The sequence below is a fragment of the Aptenodytes forsteri genome, unplaced genomic scaffold, assembly GCF_000699145.1.
Source record: "Aptenodytes forsteri isolate BGI_AS27 unplaced genomic scaffold, ASM69914v1 Scaffold154, whole genome shotgun sequence".
Lineage (NCBI taxonomy): Eukaryota > Metazoa > Chordata > Aves > Sphenisciformes > Spheniscidae > Aptenodytes > Aptenodytes forsteri.
In genome coordinates this window covers 395365-412559 of record NW_008794083.1, presented here as the reverse complement: position 1 = coordinate 412559, position 17195 = coordinate 395365, and the positions used below count along the sequence as shown (strand labels likewise).

Below are 17195 nucleotides of genomic sequence, written 5' to 3'. Positions count from 1 at the left end.
TTTTTAAAAATGGGTGCAATGTTTCCCTTTTTCTAGTCACCAGGGACTTCACTTGACTGCCATGACTTTTCAAATGTAATGGTAAGTGGCTTGGCACCTACATCAGCCAATTTCCTCAGGACTCTGGGATGCATGTTGTCAGGTCCCATCCCGTATGTTCAGGTTCCTCAGGTGGTCACAAACCTGATGTTCTTTTACAGTGGGAGGGACTTCGCTCCCCCAGTCCTTGCCTTGAGGTCCATCCACTCGAGAGGTGTGGGAAGAGAGGTTGCCAGTGAAGAACGGGGCAAAAAAGTTGTTGAGTACCTCAGCCTTCTCCTCATCCATTGTTACCAGTTTGCCAGTCATGTTCATCAGGGGGGATACACTTTCTTTGACCTTCCTTTTCTAGCTGGCATACCTACAGAAACCCTTCTTATTTTTCTTTGCATCCCTTGCCAAGTTCAGCTCCAGCCACGCCTTGTCCTTCCTGACTCTATCCCTACACAACCAGGCAGTGTCCCTATACTCTTCCTAGGATACCTGTCCCTGCTTCCACTGCCTGTGCATTTCCTTCTTGCCCTTTAGTTTGACCAGCAGGTCTCCACTCATCCATTTTGGTCTCTTGCTTTCCTTTCCTGATTTCTTACACCTGAGGATCATGAGCTCTTGCAGTCTATGGCAAGCATCCTTAAAGATCTGCCAGCTCTGTTCTGCTCCCTTGTCCCTGAAGGCAGCTTCCCAGGGGGTCTTCTTATTTAAATCCTTGAACAGCTGGAAGTTTGTTTTCCTAAAATTCAGGGTCCTGACTTTACTCTGCCTGACCCATACCCTTCAGGACTGTGAACTCCGCCGGTGCATATCACTGCAGCTCAGGCTGCCTCCAATCTTGATGTCACCAGTTAGCTTACTTGCATTGGTGATCAACAGGTCCCGTGATGCATCCCCTCTGGTAAGGCTGTCTAGAGTTACAGGAATTATAGCTTGTGACATTTCTCTGCTTTGTTCACCTGAAAAATATAATTATAATTAGTTACCTCTTACATCTTTCAACAATGCTAACATGTGTGACCCTAAAAAACCCCCAGCTGATATGACTAGAGATTCATTAAGCACTAACATGAGTCTCCTAAGGTTTTCAAACACAGCAGTATCCAGAGCAGACATAAATAACTTTTTATACATTAATACAATTTCAAAAGATATTTTAAAACTGAGGTTTAACAGCTGGAAAGTTTTCAGTCTCTTTTGGTCTGGTTCTGTTTCTCTGACCAGTCCTATTCAGCAAAGGAAAACATTTAGCAGAAAGAGAAGAGGCACAAGCTCTATGCAAGTGTGGAGAGACTTCAAATAAGTCTCAACTGCGCATTTCCATGTAACTTGTCTTTGTCATCTGTAACTCACACCTCCCAAAGCCATATCCTGGTTATGCAGGCAGGACACCAACAGTCTCAATAGAAATATAAAATGACAGGTTCTTTTACCAGCACTTTATTCTTCAAAGCTATAAACTTCCAAACCTGTTTCTTTCCTTTGCCATTTGTTTTTTATGTGTGTAACAATTATAAAATGAAAAACACGATCAGGGGGATGTACAGGACGTTAATTTCCCAGGGGCTTCACTATCCAGTCAGGCACCGGAAGAACTCACCCTTAGCTCCTTCCTCTCTCATTCAACTGGATTATAAAGGACCTGTAAAATCTTCACATTTGTAGAATTTTTAGAAAGTTACAAAGGGGTCATGTATTGGATCTGTTAAAAACTGAATTTTATTCATGTGGGTTTTTCAGGACCACAAAGCAGAGAGGAATGATGTAATAAAGGGCTTAACTTGGTACTGTTAATGTTACTTAATGTTAATGTACTTAATATTACAGCATTAAGCCAACCTCTGGTGAAATTCTTGATTTTAAATCACTGGCAAAAGTCCAGTTGCCTTTAATTGGGCCAGCTTTTCTGTGCATACATTTCGCAGTCTCAGAAGTGTTTTTCCAATTGATTGCCTTGGGTGCATTTCTGTTAGGATTTTGTCTTGCCCTTCTTTGCTCAGTGCTTGTATTCTCTTCAAATTTGCTTAACATTCATGATGAGTTGCTTTCCGATACAGTTGGCCAAAGTGCTGTCAATCCATGCAAAGCAACAGCTGCTTTATGGAACTGGTATAAGATGTAACATCAAACGTTAGCAGGAGCAGTGTGAAACCCAAAAGAGCAGGTGCAAAGGTGTTAGGTGTCAGAGGAAATTCATGGAGGCCTTACTGCTGCAGGAGCTCTCATAAATGTTTTAATAGACAAGGGGCTAAAGAAGGGCATGGGTCTATGTTAGGAAACAGGATTATGCAGTTAGGCACAGGAAAGTGTGTCAGTTGATCCTGTTCTTGACACTGTGCTTCCAAAGTCTACTAATTAATATAGCATCACTTCAAAACCACTCCACTATCAGAGCAACTCAGCAGCTAATAATAACATCCCACTTCATTGGAGAACTGACCCATGCCTACCTCTGTGCTGTGGTGCCACTGACCTTTCCTTTACCTTTCACATGAGTTCAGTAAAAGTAACATCACCTTTCACAGTCTGAAATTTTTTTTATAGTAGGGAATGACAGAGGAGTAGTTTGACAGCATAAGGGAAGACTTAACAATGAGCAAAGGGGCATAATGTGAACACTACAATATGGCTATGTTGTTACAAAAAGCATGAATCTAATTGTAAAAGAATTCAGTGGTAGGAAAGAGTCTTTGGTATTGTTCCAGCTCTGCTTTCTCTGAAAACAGTTCAAAATTTCAGTAAGTCCAATAGCAAAATAGGATTTCAAAATCCTACTTATGTATCCTCCATTCATCAGCGAGATAATCTAAGGCAGATTTTATATAACTACTGAACAGAAGCAGAGAGGAGAACAAATACATAGCACTATCACATTTGCATATTTTAACTTAAAGAAAAATGTCTCTGGTGCCCACATAGATGGATTGGTGAGAGTCAGAAAGGAGTTGTAGGTGAAGGGAGAGAAAAATATGTTATTTGTTATTCCATAAAGTGCAGCTAATGAGAGGTATTATTTATTCTGTAAGAAGAATAAAGTTGGAAAGTCTAACTGAAGTTAATGCATTTAATTCATTACTGAATACATTCCTATCAGTTGTTAACTAATTATAGGTAGTTAGATGATTGATCAACTCTTCACAGCTGTAAACAACACTTGGTAAGGCTGACTGTGATTTTTATTCATCATCATTGATCAGTGGGAAAAGCATAAAGACAAGAGCCAGCACTATCAGTAGAAAGCAGATATTGTATTTTTTTTGTCTCATGTAAAGCTCAGTCAGGTAAGATCTTTGCTCTACTAGTGCTGGGCAAACGAGTGTAAAATTATACCCAACGTGAAGTCGAAGTGATGCTGAAGATGCAAGGGAATTCAATGGAGGACATGGCCCAGTGGTTCCTGCTTTTCTTATTGAAGTGGTGCCAGCTCACAAACCTGGTCCTATGTCATGCTTCTGAGCTGCAGTGCAAAGCACGGTGAATTTTGGGTTAAGAAATTAATGGCTGGAAAACTCAGAATGAATATAAAAAAAGAGATGCCTCTTCACCTGCTGTTTAGACTATCCATCTGATTCACTATTATGTCTTGTCATAGAACTGGTTACTACTGATGGAGTTTAGGGAGGTGGGTAATTTTACGAACAATAAAAACACAAGTTACAAAGGTTATGGTAAGGTTAAAGTAACTTCCTGCTTTATGGTGTAAACGCAGTTTTGCAGGAATAAGATTTCCCAGACCTCCCTTATCTTTTACTTTGCAAAATTGATCCTGGTAATTTTTTTCTTTCTATCTATTTTGAATTGACATGTGTTTTGTTTGCTTCCCCATCATCTGCATTACTCTAGCCACATCAGCCAATTGCTTTCTGGACTAATCTGAGGTGATACTGTTAATCCCAGTCTGCCAAATTCGTTGACCCAAAACTTGAGACTCCACGCATCAGTTTACATGGGCAGTATGGATGCTGGATATATGTGGCCAATACTCGCCTGTATGTAGAGTTTGTCTGAAGAATGTGTGCGACTATGTGACAGAACTTCCCCTCACTGTGTCTGGTTATATGATACATGATCATATGGCTATATGATTGGGGAGAGTATTCACCACTAGACTGCTGCTGAGAGCTATGACTCCTAGCTTCAATCCTGTCAGGCGGAGTACGCTGGCTGCCAAGCTGTCTTGAGGCTGCTGTTTTGTCTCATCTTGAAATACAGAGCTGGTCAGTTAAAAGTTATGTCTGACCTGTGTGATTGTGGTGGCAGAGGGACTGCAGTGAATTAGAAGATACATGTGTCAGGATCACACGTGGGCATCACAATTTCATGATTTGCTGTTCTTTTCTGCCTTTGTTGCTGGAGGTTGGGTTTTTTTGGTTTGTTTTTTTTTGGTGGTTTTTAAAATTTATTTTATTTTTTTTAATTTTGTTTTGTTTTTCGGTTTCTCTTTGAATACACTCCTTGCAGGGCAGGGAGATGGTTAAGAAGAGGCCAGGCTACCCCAGACTGCTTTTAATGTAGTTGAAATATTTTTCATTCTCAGAAGCTGGCTCCAAGTCTTCAGGTTACTAATACAAAATGCTCTTTGAAATGCTGGTTGGAGGCAATAAAATGGTTGACTAGACTCGAGGACCTAATGTGATGTTTCAGAATTGTAGAATGCTGGAGTACACTTTTTAAAAAAAGGGAGGAAATGAGGAGGTTATAAAAAATATAGAGCATTTTAAATCCCCACTAATTTCATTACCATAGTCAAAGAAAGTCTTGATAGGTGCCTGAGACTTTTCATAATACATAACTGGAGTGGTCCTTAGTTTCTCAAGACTAGAAATCAGGAAACCTGTGTTATACTTTCCCTCTCGTATTTTTTGACCTTGGGAAATGACTTCTTGCCACTGTGTTTCTGTTCACTTTCTCCCATTTGCTTGTAATGGCTATTAATGATATTAAAACTACACAGTAGAGATCTCTCAACATGTGTTTTTACAGTATAGCATCACAGAGCTTTATTTGCAGTTTTATGTGCTCTGTTAATAATGATACTAGTACTGTAATACACTGCTAAGTTGCAGATCTGCTTTCCAAAGAATTCAACTTTTAGCAGTTTTCACCTTTGAAAACTGAATATAGAGTGTCCAGTATTATTCTACTAGAACATCAATGAGGTGTTTGTGCCATATTCTGAGGTTGAAAAAATCTGAACTGTGCTTGTTTGAACTATGACATAGAAATAGATTTGAACTGTGACATAGAAATAGAGGTTTTCATTATTTGTGTAAATGTCAGCTTCCTCTGAATTCTGCAAAGTTCTTAAGCTGAAAAACATGTTGTTGCAAATCCTATAGCCTAATTGTATAGAAGTTTCATTTTATCGGGAAGTGCAATGCTTTTTGGTTATGTTGCTCTTGTATTGTGAAGGAAGAATGCACCATGAATTTACCATTTCTTGCTCAACTGTTCTAATCTTTACAGTCTTTCCTAATCTTGATTTAGGTCATTCAGAACTATTGCAAAACAAAAAATTAACAAAAATAAGAAAGTCTTTCCATTCTGTTAGTGACTATTGCTCATCTCTGAATCCCATCTACTGTAGTATTTTTCCCTGAGAAAAAGTGACAAGAAGTATGGTGTTTTGTATGTAGGTGTACAGTTGTTTTATTTAGTGGCAAGTAACTTTGAGGTTAGTTATTGTATATCACATTACATATATATCTGACTATTTATTTGCTTTTTTGACCACTAGTGCATATTAAACACAGGACTTTCACGGAGTTACGTACAGCTACTTTTTTCATCTTTCCATCTTTTCCTGGGTTTCAGTCAGTTTAAGAAATGTGTGTAGTTCACTGTTCTTGTATTAGCTTGTACTTCTTCATATTAGATTTTATTTGCAGTTGTGAAAATCTTGACAGTTTTAGATGCATGCTGTTAATAATAAATGTTACTCCTTCTAGGTATTTGTTCAGTAGTCATAGTTTCCTTTGTTATATTCTTGTTTTTATATGCTCAAAGCATTACATAGGTATTTTTAAAATGTCATGTTCATGGAAAATATTATCTGGCATTGCACATGATATACACAAACATGCAGAAGTTTTTTGTTGTTTACTATTAAAAAATTACTAGGGGAATACACGTCTCCAGCAGCAATGTGTAGCTGAGCAAAGATAAGTTGCATGGACACAGTCTGAAGGGGACTGGGTAGTAAACCACTTGTTTGGAAGCTGCTTATTTTGATATAGGATATAGAAGAAAAAAGTGTAAAATGTATCTTTCAGTACCATGAAACCCGATTCTACACAATTTATCTTCTGAGTAACTATGCTGGGGCAGGCCAGATGACTGATTTCATTAGACATCTTTTCCTTATTGTTTAAGAGACACAGGACAAAATTTAGCAATCCGAGGAGCATTATGGAACAAGCCTTCAATTGTATTTGTGCCTACTTCTTCCTGAGGTAGTCTGAGTTGATGGAAGAGCTCCTCGCTTAATTTAGACCTAGAAGCTTGCCTGAAATATAGGAGCCTCTTGGTTACACTGGGCACCTGGCCAGATATTTTCTATGCAGACAATTTTTTTTTTTTTTTAAAAAGACAATTTCAACAAGTGCTTCATTAGTGTATAAGGAAAAAAAAAGAAAAAGAAAAGAAACTTTAAAGAATTCCCAGTGAAAAGCAGATGAGGTTTGTAGGCTTGCTATGTTCTCATCCGTGGGGCAGTACCAAAGATCACATGGCTGGGTGGTATTACTGGAGGGCTGCACTGTGCCCAGTGCCTGCGTCAGGTCTCTGTAAATTCCACATCAGGGGAATTCTTCCTTTAAAATCAGTCTTGAAAGCCTGTCTTCATTACAAGCTTTCATAAGTAAGTATATGAATAAGTATTCAGTTATATTTTTATTAGCAGACACTTAATAAGAACAATAATAATTTAATACCTTAAATTACTTGGACACACCCAGGTTACTTGGACACAGCTGGGATGGAGTAATGCAAAATAGCAATGAAGCACTAAAAAATGCAAGAATTCATAGCCTCATGCTCTTAATTGCACCAACAAGTTCTTAGAAAATAGCCAAATATCTATTTGTGCAAAAAACCCACCCACTGTGCGTACCATATATGTGCCATTCCTCAGCTTTCTTGTCCGGTCAGGAAAGGTCAGGAAAAGATCTCTCCCATCTCTGAGTCTTTTACTAATATTAGCTGTATTTCCAATTTTTACGTTTGTAACAGAGCAAGAAATAAAGCCTCCTAGAAATATTGTTATAATATAGATAGAAAAGAATCCTTTGGGAAGAGATGAACTGAAAATTTTTCCTGTTAGGTTTGTCACCACCTCAAAAAAAGTATAGAACCCCCCCCCCCTTGTATCTAACAGCACTATGAAAAAGGAAAGAAGAGGAAGAGAAAATTTGCTATAATCCTGGCAAGCCACAAATCTGTGAACTGTCGTGTTCAACTGACAGTGTTTTCAATTGCAGGTTTGTGTACTATCAGTGTCATGCATATGTAGTCTGTGGCATTAAAAGAAAAATAATTTTGATGATAGACATTTTGCAACAGTTTGCTCAACTAGATAAGGTCTAATTCCAGACCAGATATGTCACGGGGTGCAAAACATACTTATCTCCATTGTCACTTTCCTGAATTTGGGGATTTTTTTATGAAACTCCTGCTTCAAGAACAGATAAATCCAGTTCCAAGTTGCAGGGTTCTCCTGCTTGGTAGCCAATTAGTGGTATTTGTCAAACTGCTGTGGTGCCCAGCAGTGTGCATTTTAGTGAAGTTACTCTGTGCCAAGGCAAAACGAAGTTCTACCATTTCTGTTTGTAAAGCAAAAAACCACGGAGATTCTTATTCCTGGTATCACAGGAGGCAGCTCACAGATCACAAACCTTCTGACCTCTGCTGCTGAAGTCAGAATGTCTTTTTCCCCTTAATATTCTGTCTTCCACTTACATTTATAAGCAAGCTGATTTCTGGTTGACGTTCCATGAAAGTGTTGTTTCCAAGTTTATCAGGCTATCTCTGTTCAATCTGGTGTAGAAAGTTGTTGTTGTTGCCCAGCACCAATATACATAAGGTGAAATGATTTTATCGTCAATCATCAAAATGGTGCTACTGTAATAGCTTAGAGCCATAGGACCACATTCTTAGTTTCACCCTGAATGTTTTTCTCACCTCATTTTTCTTATTACTTATTTTGCTTCTGTCAATATTATGCCATTACCTGGTTCTCTATTACTGATATTATCTCTTCAAATATCTTTGATATTTTTTTCCTTTCAAGCAAATGGTTACTATTTTATCAATGTAAAACAAAACCATTGTCCTGGTTTTGTCAGGGACAGAGTTAATTTCCTTCCTAGTAGCTGGTACAGTGCTGTCTTTTGGATTTAGGATGAGAATAATGTTGATGATAACACACTGATGTTTTAGTTGTTGCTGAGCAGTGCTTACAGTAGTCAAGGACTTTTCAGCTTCCCATGCTCTACTGACTGAGAAGGCTGGAGGTGCACCAGAAGCTGGGAGGGGGCACAGCCAGGACAGCTGACCCCAACTGGCCAAAGGGACATTCCATACCACGTGACGTCATGCTCAGTACATAAACTGGGGGAAAGCTGGCCGGGGGGGCTGCTGCTCGGGGACTGGCTGGGCATCGGTTTCCACTTCTCTCCCCCATCCCAGCAGGGATGGGAGGGAGGAGTGAGTGAGCGGCTGTGTGGTGCTCAGTTGCCGACTGATGTTAAACCACAACAACCATCAATCAGTGTGTTATAATTATTTATTTTTGCTGTCATCTTTGTTTATAATATCTTTTTTGAGTTGCTACAGAATAAAATTTCCTTCTCTTTTAGGTGTTTTCCCCTTGCCCCACTTTGGCAAATAGTGATTTACTCTGGGTTTCAGAATGAGCTCAAATGAACATAATCAGTTTTTAAAATCAGACTAACTTCACAGGCTACAGTGTATTGTCATGGCAAAACAGAATTGTTGTATATGTTTAAATCATAATTCAGATGACACCATTTGAATAGTATCTCTTCAATTGCTGTTGCATCTTGGAGCAGAAATGAAAAAATTTTTTGGCTTTGCCTCTATTCTGTTGTGAAAGTGAGCAATTTTAGTCATCTCTTGGTGAAGGAACAGAGTATATCTTAAAAGGATCTCTTGATATATTCAAAAGACACTTCCTATTCAAACATTCTGGAGTGGTCAGTAAATGCCCGTATGCTACTGATGTTGCTGCTCTTCCTCTTCTAATGGTTTTAATTAAAACATATGAAGAGTATGCGCCCGAAGTGAGATACTGGATCCATTTAAGTTGATGAGAAACCTGTAATTTGCTTTTGGTAGAGCCTAGTTTTCCCTTCTAATGTGTGTCCTTAATTTACAGGTTTTGGAGATACGAAGATGAGACGACTTTATAATGGCAAAGTGCAATAATATATGCAGACTACATGTAGCTGCAGCAGTAATACTGTGAAAATTTAATGCAACTAATCAACATAATTTTTTTTTTTTTGAGACAGCTGACTTGTTTTGGTTTCAGCCCAGAAAATCATTAATCAGATACTTAATTTTGTGCACATGACTCATCTATTGGCTTGGAACAACTCCTATACCTAAATTTAAACACGATCCACATTCTTAGGGATTTTAACTGTATGAAGATAGTCCTGCTCTTATTGCTATGTGGTTCTTCAGTCACCTGTGAATGACCAAAACCTGATATTTTTGTGAATATTGCATATGCAGCCAGCTTTCTCATTCTTTGCAAACCTGATGAGAGGTTTGTGTATATGAAAAACTGCTCTAATAAAAAGCAAAGTCCCTTTCTATGAACTTTTCATGCTTTGATCATCATAGCTATAATTACTTTATTAGACTTTAAACATTAGGAGTTTGAATGATGGTAATGCTCTAAAGATAAGATAATGTTAAACTTCCAAGTAAACGGTTTGGCATCAGAATAACAGCGTCTGTTTGTAGATTAATTCTGCAAAAGATTTAGGATTTTAGCATTGCAAAATCAGAATAATGCCATTTGAGTGAAGACTTGCTTCCACATACATTTCTTGGATTTAGCTTATCATGTTACCACCAAATGAAGTGCTGTTTGAAGTCATGCATTTTTACACTTCAGGGGGTTTTGTCACAAAATACATGAATGAGTACCCTGTTACTAATGGGTGGGGTTGGCTGTTAAATGTCTTTGCCTCCTCAAGTTAGAGAGTCCAGTTTGGAAGTCTGATGGTGAACTGGGCTACAAATATACAAGTATATCTTAATGAATGATATCTTCTGCCTCTAAAGATGCTTGTACCCTGTTTCTTTAATTGGCGCTTTTCTCCAGGAATGTCAATGAGATTATAGAAGAGGTTACACTTACAGCTCTGTAAAAGAAAAGCTGGGGATTTGGTTTGAATGCATGAGATATAAGTGGGCAACTGTGAAGTCTGCATGTAGGGTGCTCCTTTGTCATACATACTGTACCGCTTTCAGCAAGCTAATGAGATGCTAAGTGCCAGTCTATGCATTTTGGCAGACAACATATGTGATAACCTGATCCTACTGAAGTGGTACAAATTTTCTTTTAATTCATTGAGTCTGAAATTTCCTGGCAAAAGCATGTTTATAACGCATTGATAGACATTTCTGGGTTAATCCTTTGTATGTCTTGTCATACATTGACTTTGATGGGATGCTGTTTCTGTCACAGAATATTTACATGGAATTGAAAAATACAATATTTTTGTGGAAAGGCTTGACATGACTTTACATCTTTTCATTTGTTTGTGCTAAGTAGTAGGCAACTCATGATAAACTTGCATGCAACCTTACCAGTAAATCCCTCTCACGGCAAAAAGCAGAACAGAAATAAAACCACACCCATTAATCAAAGCTTGTTCAGCCCAGGACATGGTGTCCTTTTCTTTCAACTGAAGGTTTAACTGTTAGAGGGAAAGAGAAGCAGTGGAGTTCCACAATGTTATCTGGATTATTTCTAAGAAAAAAATTATTAAGATAAGCAAAGTAGGGCAGTTTGTCAAATAAAAATGACAAGTGATTAAACATAAAGACCGCAATAAGTGGGTCCAGGTAGCGAGACTATCAAATATAGCCATTTTTTAAAATGGAACTTGCATAAAGCCTATATACTGATTGATTCAAAGTCACGTAATAGAGGAAAACGGCAAAAATCAACATCAAGCAAAAATAAATTATTATAAAAGTAAAATTGATAAGGGACATGCTTGTTTTTGAAAATGAAATGTTATAAAAAGTGCAAAAATCCATCAGTCCTTCAAGAAGAAATAAAATACACAGGGTTTTCTTCAGAAAATATAATACATAGCTGCCATAATTTCCAATGCATCGTATATCATAGGTGTTTGTTGGTAACATATCAGAGACAGATTAAATAAAAACTCCATTAGGTTTCAACATAGTATAGAAAATGGACAGTTTTTGTTAAATATTACCCTAAAAGAACAAGTACTGAGGGCTTGCAGCTTACACAATATAATCATGGCTCCATACATTCTGTGGCATGCTGAACCAAACTTTATATCAAGAGATTCCGTGACCTTATATTTTGTTGGTACATTTTTGTGGGAGTACAAACTCCTGAAAAATGTAGGTTTTCATCTAATCAAGTATTAAAACAATCTATTTTCAATACTATATGAAGAATGGCAGAAACAGCTCTGTTTATTAAAAAAAATACTGCTATATTAATGTTACTTTTAATATTTAGCGCAATAAAGCACTTTCAGGAAAACATATGAAACTGGTTACTGCTGTTGAAGAAATATAATTTTACCACCTAGTGTTAATGTTACCAAGTTGTTTCAGCGTGACAGGTGGCTGCATGTGAAAGCAAAGTGTTTAGGAACTTGGGTGAACAGTGATGTCAGTTTATTTTAAAATAATCTGCCACTTGGTGTTTAGAGACTGTGGCTTTTCTTCTTCGGGGACGGTTTGAGAACATTTTGGGTGACATTTAAGCCTGTGGGACATTGTTTTAATTCTATGCCTGGTAAATTTTTTTGGGGGAGAGTTTGTTGAAATAAATGTATCAGCAGTTTTAGCAAATTGTTCTGAGTGCAGAGAAACTTGAAATGTTTGCTTGGGATTTGGAATTGTGACAATAATTTGAAACCACAAAGTAAATGCAGTGTAAAGATGGTGCCAATTATTTTCTCTGTGCTCTCATCGCTACAATCTAGAACAGTCACTCTGCTTTCCTTGTTCAAAGGGAGGTTCTGTTTTGTTGGAAAAAAGATTCAGTATCTGGAAAATTTACAGTATAGGAGTGAGTGTTCATTGCTAGTAGTCAGTCCTCAAAATGACAAAATGGTTTGGAAGTGAGAAGTGTCAGAATAAAATGTGTGCTTGCCTGCTCTGAATCAGGAGTGAGACATTTCCATGGTAATGCTTCACTAAGGCTGTTTTAATGCAGTGGTGGGCAGATTTTGAAATTATATCTTTGACTTGAGAAACTCTGAACCTCTATTATGTTTTTGAAAGGTAAACTTAATTGTGTAGTCATTTGTAATACGATAACTTCAGTAAATCTCCCTGAAAAGATTTCCCCAAATTTTAAAGTCTGGCAGCAATATGAGATTATATGTAGAAAAAAACACAAACAAACAAAAATGCCACACCTCACAAACAAAAAAAACACTGCCAAAAAATCCCAAACCAAACTGGTTCTGACACAGCACCAAGCTATGTATGCAAGCATTTTAAATGGCAAAGGTCAAATTAAGATGAAAGTCTGGCAGTATTGCAGTAAGGAGTTTGGCCATAAATTACAACAAAACAGGACTTGATTCTTAATAAATAATAATAAAAAAATCCTTCTCAAGGATTCAGCATGTATTTTATTACTTTCTAATTTTTTCATAATTTTTGCTGTTGCTTGCATTTTTCTCACTTTGGAAGTGGAAAATATATTTGGTTTGGGGTTTTTTTGTTCCTAATTATTTTCTACATTCTAAGAAAACTTCAGGCAAAGACCAATGAAATTTTTTTGCTGCTTTCTCTTCTGTAACAGGATCTATAGAACTAGATTGTGATGGTGACAAATGATTAGAAGCTCAGAGACATAATTTCAATTCTAAAGTACTTTTTTTGGTTAACATTTATACTTCTTTGACATTCACTTTAGCTAGCTGCAAGGTTTTATGAACATTGGTAGTGTGAATAATTAATTCAGTACACAGAGAGCTTTATTTAACACATTTATTTCTTTAACAGGTATGTTTTACATTTGTAGTTAACCTTCATTGCTCTAAAGGTTTATTACTTAAAAATGTAATTCGTTTGAGAAGTTTTCAAATAAAAAGCTCTAGTGCACCTTATTATATATTAGTTTGCAGTATGGAAGATGTATTTTTAAAGATCTTTGAAAAATATTGGACCAAATTTTCTGTTGGCTTAAATTGGCAGGTTCATTTCACTTCAGAGCTTAGTTCATCTGTAACCTAGGAAGGAACCAAGTCATTGTCTGTTTTTTTTTTTAGAATGAAAATTTAATTCAATACCGTAACTGTTAGAAAGGTGATGAACACTTTGGGAGGTAGCTATTTCTGAAATCCTTTTTCCTATAAAATGATGACTAAGAGATAAGGCTGGTAAAAAGTTGAGTAAAAAAATTCATGCAATTCTTATTTTTCTAAGTGCTTTGAGAGGAATAAGAATGTCTGATGAATGAAATGTCTTCTTGTATTTGCAAAATGTGACTAAAATAAAGCACCACTTCTTTTTAGCTAAGTAACCTGAAACAAGTCACAGTTGTGGACGTGTCAGCAAACAAGTTCCATTCTATTCCAATTTGTGTACTCCGGATGTCTAATTTGCAGTGGTTGGATATTAGCAGCAACAACCTGAAAGATCTCCCAGAAGACATAGACAGGTAGTTTATGTTTTAATTCATTGACAGGCTTGTGAACTATAAAGCAAATCTGGAAAGTAACAAGCTTCCAAGGGACACCAGTAATGAAAAATCACATGAAAAAAAATCACATTTAGAAATGCATCAGATAGTTTTGCATATAAGCTCTACCATTATTATTGATGGCCTAGGTTGGAGAACAGAAACTACATTTTCTAGCTCATTGATGGCAGATTGCACAGTCAGTGTCTCTACTGTTCAATTAACTAATTACATTTTCTGCTGCATTCATGATAATTTGTCATTATATCCAGGTATTGTTCTTTGGGAAGTTCATGGGGCATACTCTGCCCCAGTTCCAGCAAAGGGGACTCACCATATGGAGTTGGCACCAGTATCTCTCTGGAGGGTAGATGGGGTGGAGGGAAAGATGAACTAAAGCATTTTTAAGTTACTGAAAGAACCTGATAAACTTTGGCAGTAAAGCAGAAAAATATTGGTAAGATTAAAAAAAAAACACTGACAATCCTCCTCTCCTACTCTGAAGTATATATTCACGTGCACACATATACTCACTGTCTCAATTTAGAGATCCACTAGAACTAGTTTTAAAAAAAATCATGCTGATCCCTTTAATGGGACTTACTAGCCTGAGAAAGCACTTTTCTTATCCCTGGGCCTATTTATCCACTCTGGAGTCCTGTTGTACTTAGTTTACAAAACTTTACATAGCCATAAGTAAACCAAAACACATGTTAACTGAAGTTTATTAAAAAAAATATGGATAGTTTATTGATCTAGGAATAGAGATCTCTGAGGCAGAAGAAACTTCACATAAAACTTACTCAACTTTAACTTTCGCAAGACCTTTGTTGCTGGGCAAAAAGACTTTTCTGGGACATTGTGTAATCACAGATTTCTCTGGCAGCAGGGCTGACGTCTTAATTTGTATTAGTAATTCACATGCTCTAGCCACAACAGCATAAGCTTGCCATTTTTTTCCAGGGGATCTGAGCAGAGATTTGATTAACTTCAAAGAGCTTCTAAGAGGATATTTTTATTTTATGGAAGGATACCCACTCAGCTTAAGGGTCATTTTTTCCCTGTGACCTATATATATTTCTCTATCTCCAAAATATTCCTTTTCTACATTTCATCTTCTCCATTTCTTACTATGTTGCCAGGCTCGATACTAAAGCATCATAATTAGACACCACAAAATAAGGTTTTCTTTGTTTGACTTTGGGTTTTGAATTTTGAAATTTCTTGGGCTCATGCATTCTGAAGACTAGAAAATGTCAGGATATCCCCCCACGCCGTGCCAGTAAACTGATATTTTTATTCAGACACATGATTTCAATGCCTGCAGAGTCAAAGAACCTCAGTGAACTACCATGAAGTCTGTGATTAAAAAAGATGAGTTGGCAGTAAACTGAAGCCTTACTTAATATCTTTCCCTGAATTCAAACAAATCATATGGGCCTCATAAGCAATAGCCTACAACAGTGTTTTAGGAATGGACCCTTCTGGTCAAATGAGACAAACTTGTTTCATCAGTTTGCTATGCTTTTCGTCTTCTATCTACTCTAAGGAATACATGCTCAGCCACAAATTACTATTGCATTAGGAAAAGCCAGGGGAAATAAAGCAAAAGCAGCCCAATGCCTTCCTCCACAAAACATTGTCATTAAATTAATTTCAGTGGGACAACTTGCAAGAGCCATACGACCAGGAGCTGGTCTTTCTCTTGCTCCCCACAGTACTAATTACTAGTGAAAAACAATAGATGGGAATATACTGCCTAGCACAGACGTATCTAGTTCATAGAAACCAGCATATGGGCAAAGGTGTGAGCTGGTGACCCATATTTTTCATTAGTTCTAGGATACACATGGTGAGGCTTTATATCATATTCTGTCAACATCTTCTGTATGAAAGCACAGTAATTTTTGCAACCTTTTATCTTGGGCATGCTTCTGAGTACTTGTCAGAGGCATGCTGTTAATATCTATAATGTTGAACCATGACTGGAAATTTCCATTAAGGTTGATGACAATTTGTGAAAGTGTGGTATGAGTGATTTTTGAGAAGCCAAAGATGGTGCATGTAATTGTTCTTCTTTTGCACAAGATTAAGTCTGTATTGCTATTTTGGATAGATGCTCCTCTCTGAAATAAATATTTTAAGTTATCTTTACCTTTTACATTTTTACAGGTTAGATCAACTGCAGACGCTTCTCCTACAGAAAAACAAATTGACTTACCTTCCACGAGCTCTGGTCAATATGCCAAAGCTCAGTTTGCTAGTTGTTAGTGGCGATGACCTGGTTGAAATACCCACAGCCGTCTGTGAGTCAACCACAGGTTTAAAGTAAGTAAAAGTGAAAGGAATATGTTCTTAAGGAGATAAGAGAGATGTACCCAGGAGAAATACTTTCACAAGCATCAGTTTCTACCATACCTGCTGGTCAAATTCTGACCAATTTATATCAGAGTCCTAAAGGAGGCACTAGAGAGATTGGAAATTGCAGAGGAGCTGCAGCTTTCTGATTTTCATCTGCCAGTTCCGCACATTGTGCATCTGTATGCCTAAACTGCTATTCCTGTGTAGACTTGGTCATAGTAGCTCTAACTCTGGAGTCACAAAGCCATGCCCCAGAGTGCGACCAGTAGTCTGGCAGTTAGCTGTTGATAAGTTCAGTGCTGTCAAAAGTATGCTGCTGGGAGTGGGAGACATGGTTAGTTAAAAGGCTAGTGTCACATCAGTTTAGTAGATCATATATTTTTTGTTGTGAAACAGCACCTTGTTGCTGCATGCAGGATAAAAGTAAAAGGCCTTTTAGTCTGAAATTACAATGATCTTGCATTTCTGAAGGTGATGTTCAGGTCTTTGATTATGAAACCATCTGAGACTCTACTCTGGGTCTGGCTGGGATGGAGTTAACTTTCCCCATAACTGTCCTTATAGTGCTGGGCATTGTATTTGTAACTAGAATGGTGTTGATAACACACCGACGTTTTTGACTACTGTTGAGCAGTGCTCTCACAGCATCAAGGCTGTTTCTCCAACCCTCCCCCACAAAGGCCAGTAGGCTGAGGAGGAACAAGAGGTTGGTGAAGCTCCCACTGACTGGAAAAGGGGAAACATAACCCCCATTTTTAAAAAAGGAAATAAGGAAGACCCGGGGAACTACAGGCCACTCAGTCTCACCTCTGTGCCTGGCAAGATCATGGAACAGATCCTCCTGGAAGCTATGCTAAGGCAC

At 37.6% G+C, this 17195-nt stretch overlaps 1 protein-coding gene across 12 annotated transcripts in view; it reads left to right on the top strand.

Annotated features, from left to right (window-relative positions):
• The window catches only part of LRRC2 (leucine rich repeat containing 2), a 70791-nt gene that overhangs the window by 48013 nt on the left and 5583 nt on the right, over window positions 1-17195 (top strand). For 11 of the 12 annotated variants that reach the window (XM_019470386.1, XM_009272936.2, XM_009272906.2 and 8 more), the window contains 2 exons: window positions 13806-13951; window positions 16145-16300. In XM_019470386.1, coding sequence (XP_019325931.1) covers window positions 13806-13951; window positions 16145-16300 — 302 coding nt within the window. The remainder of the gene's footprint in view (window positions 1-13805; window positions 13952-16144; window positions 16301-17195) is intronic. The other variant, XM_009272951.2, reaches the window with a different exon arrangement.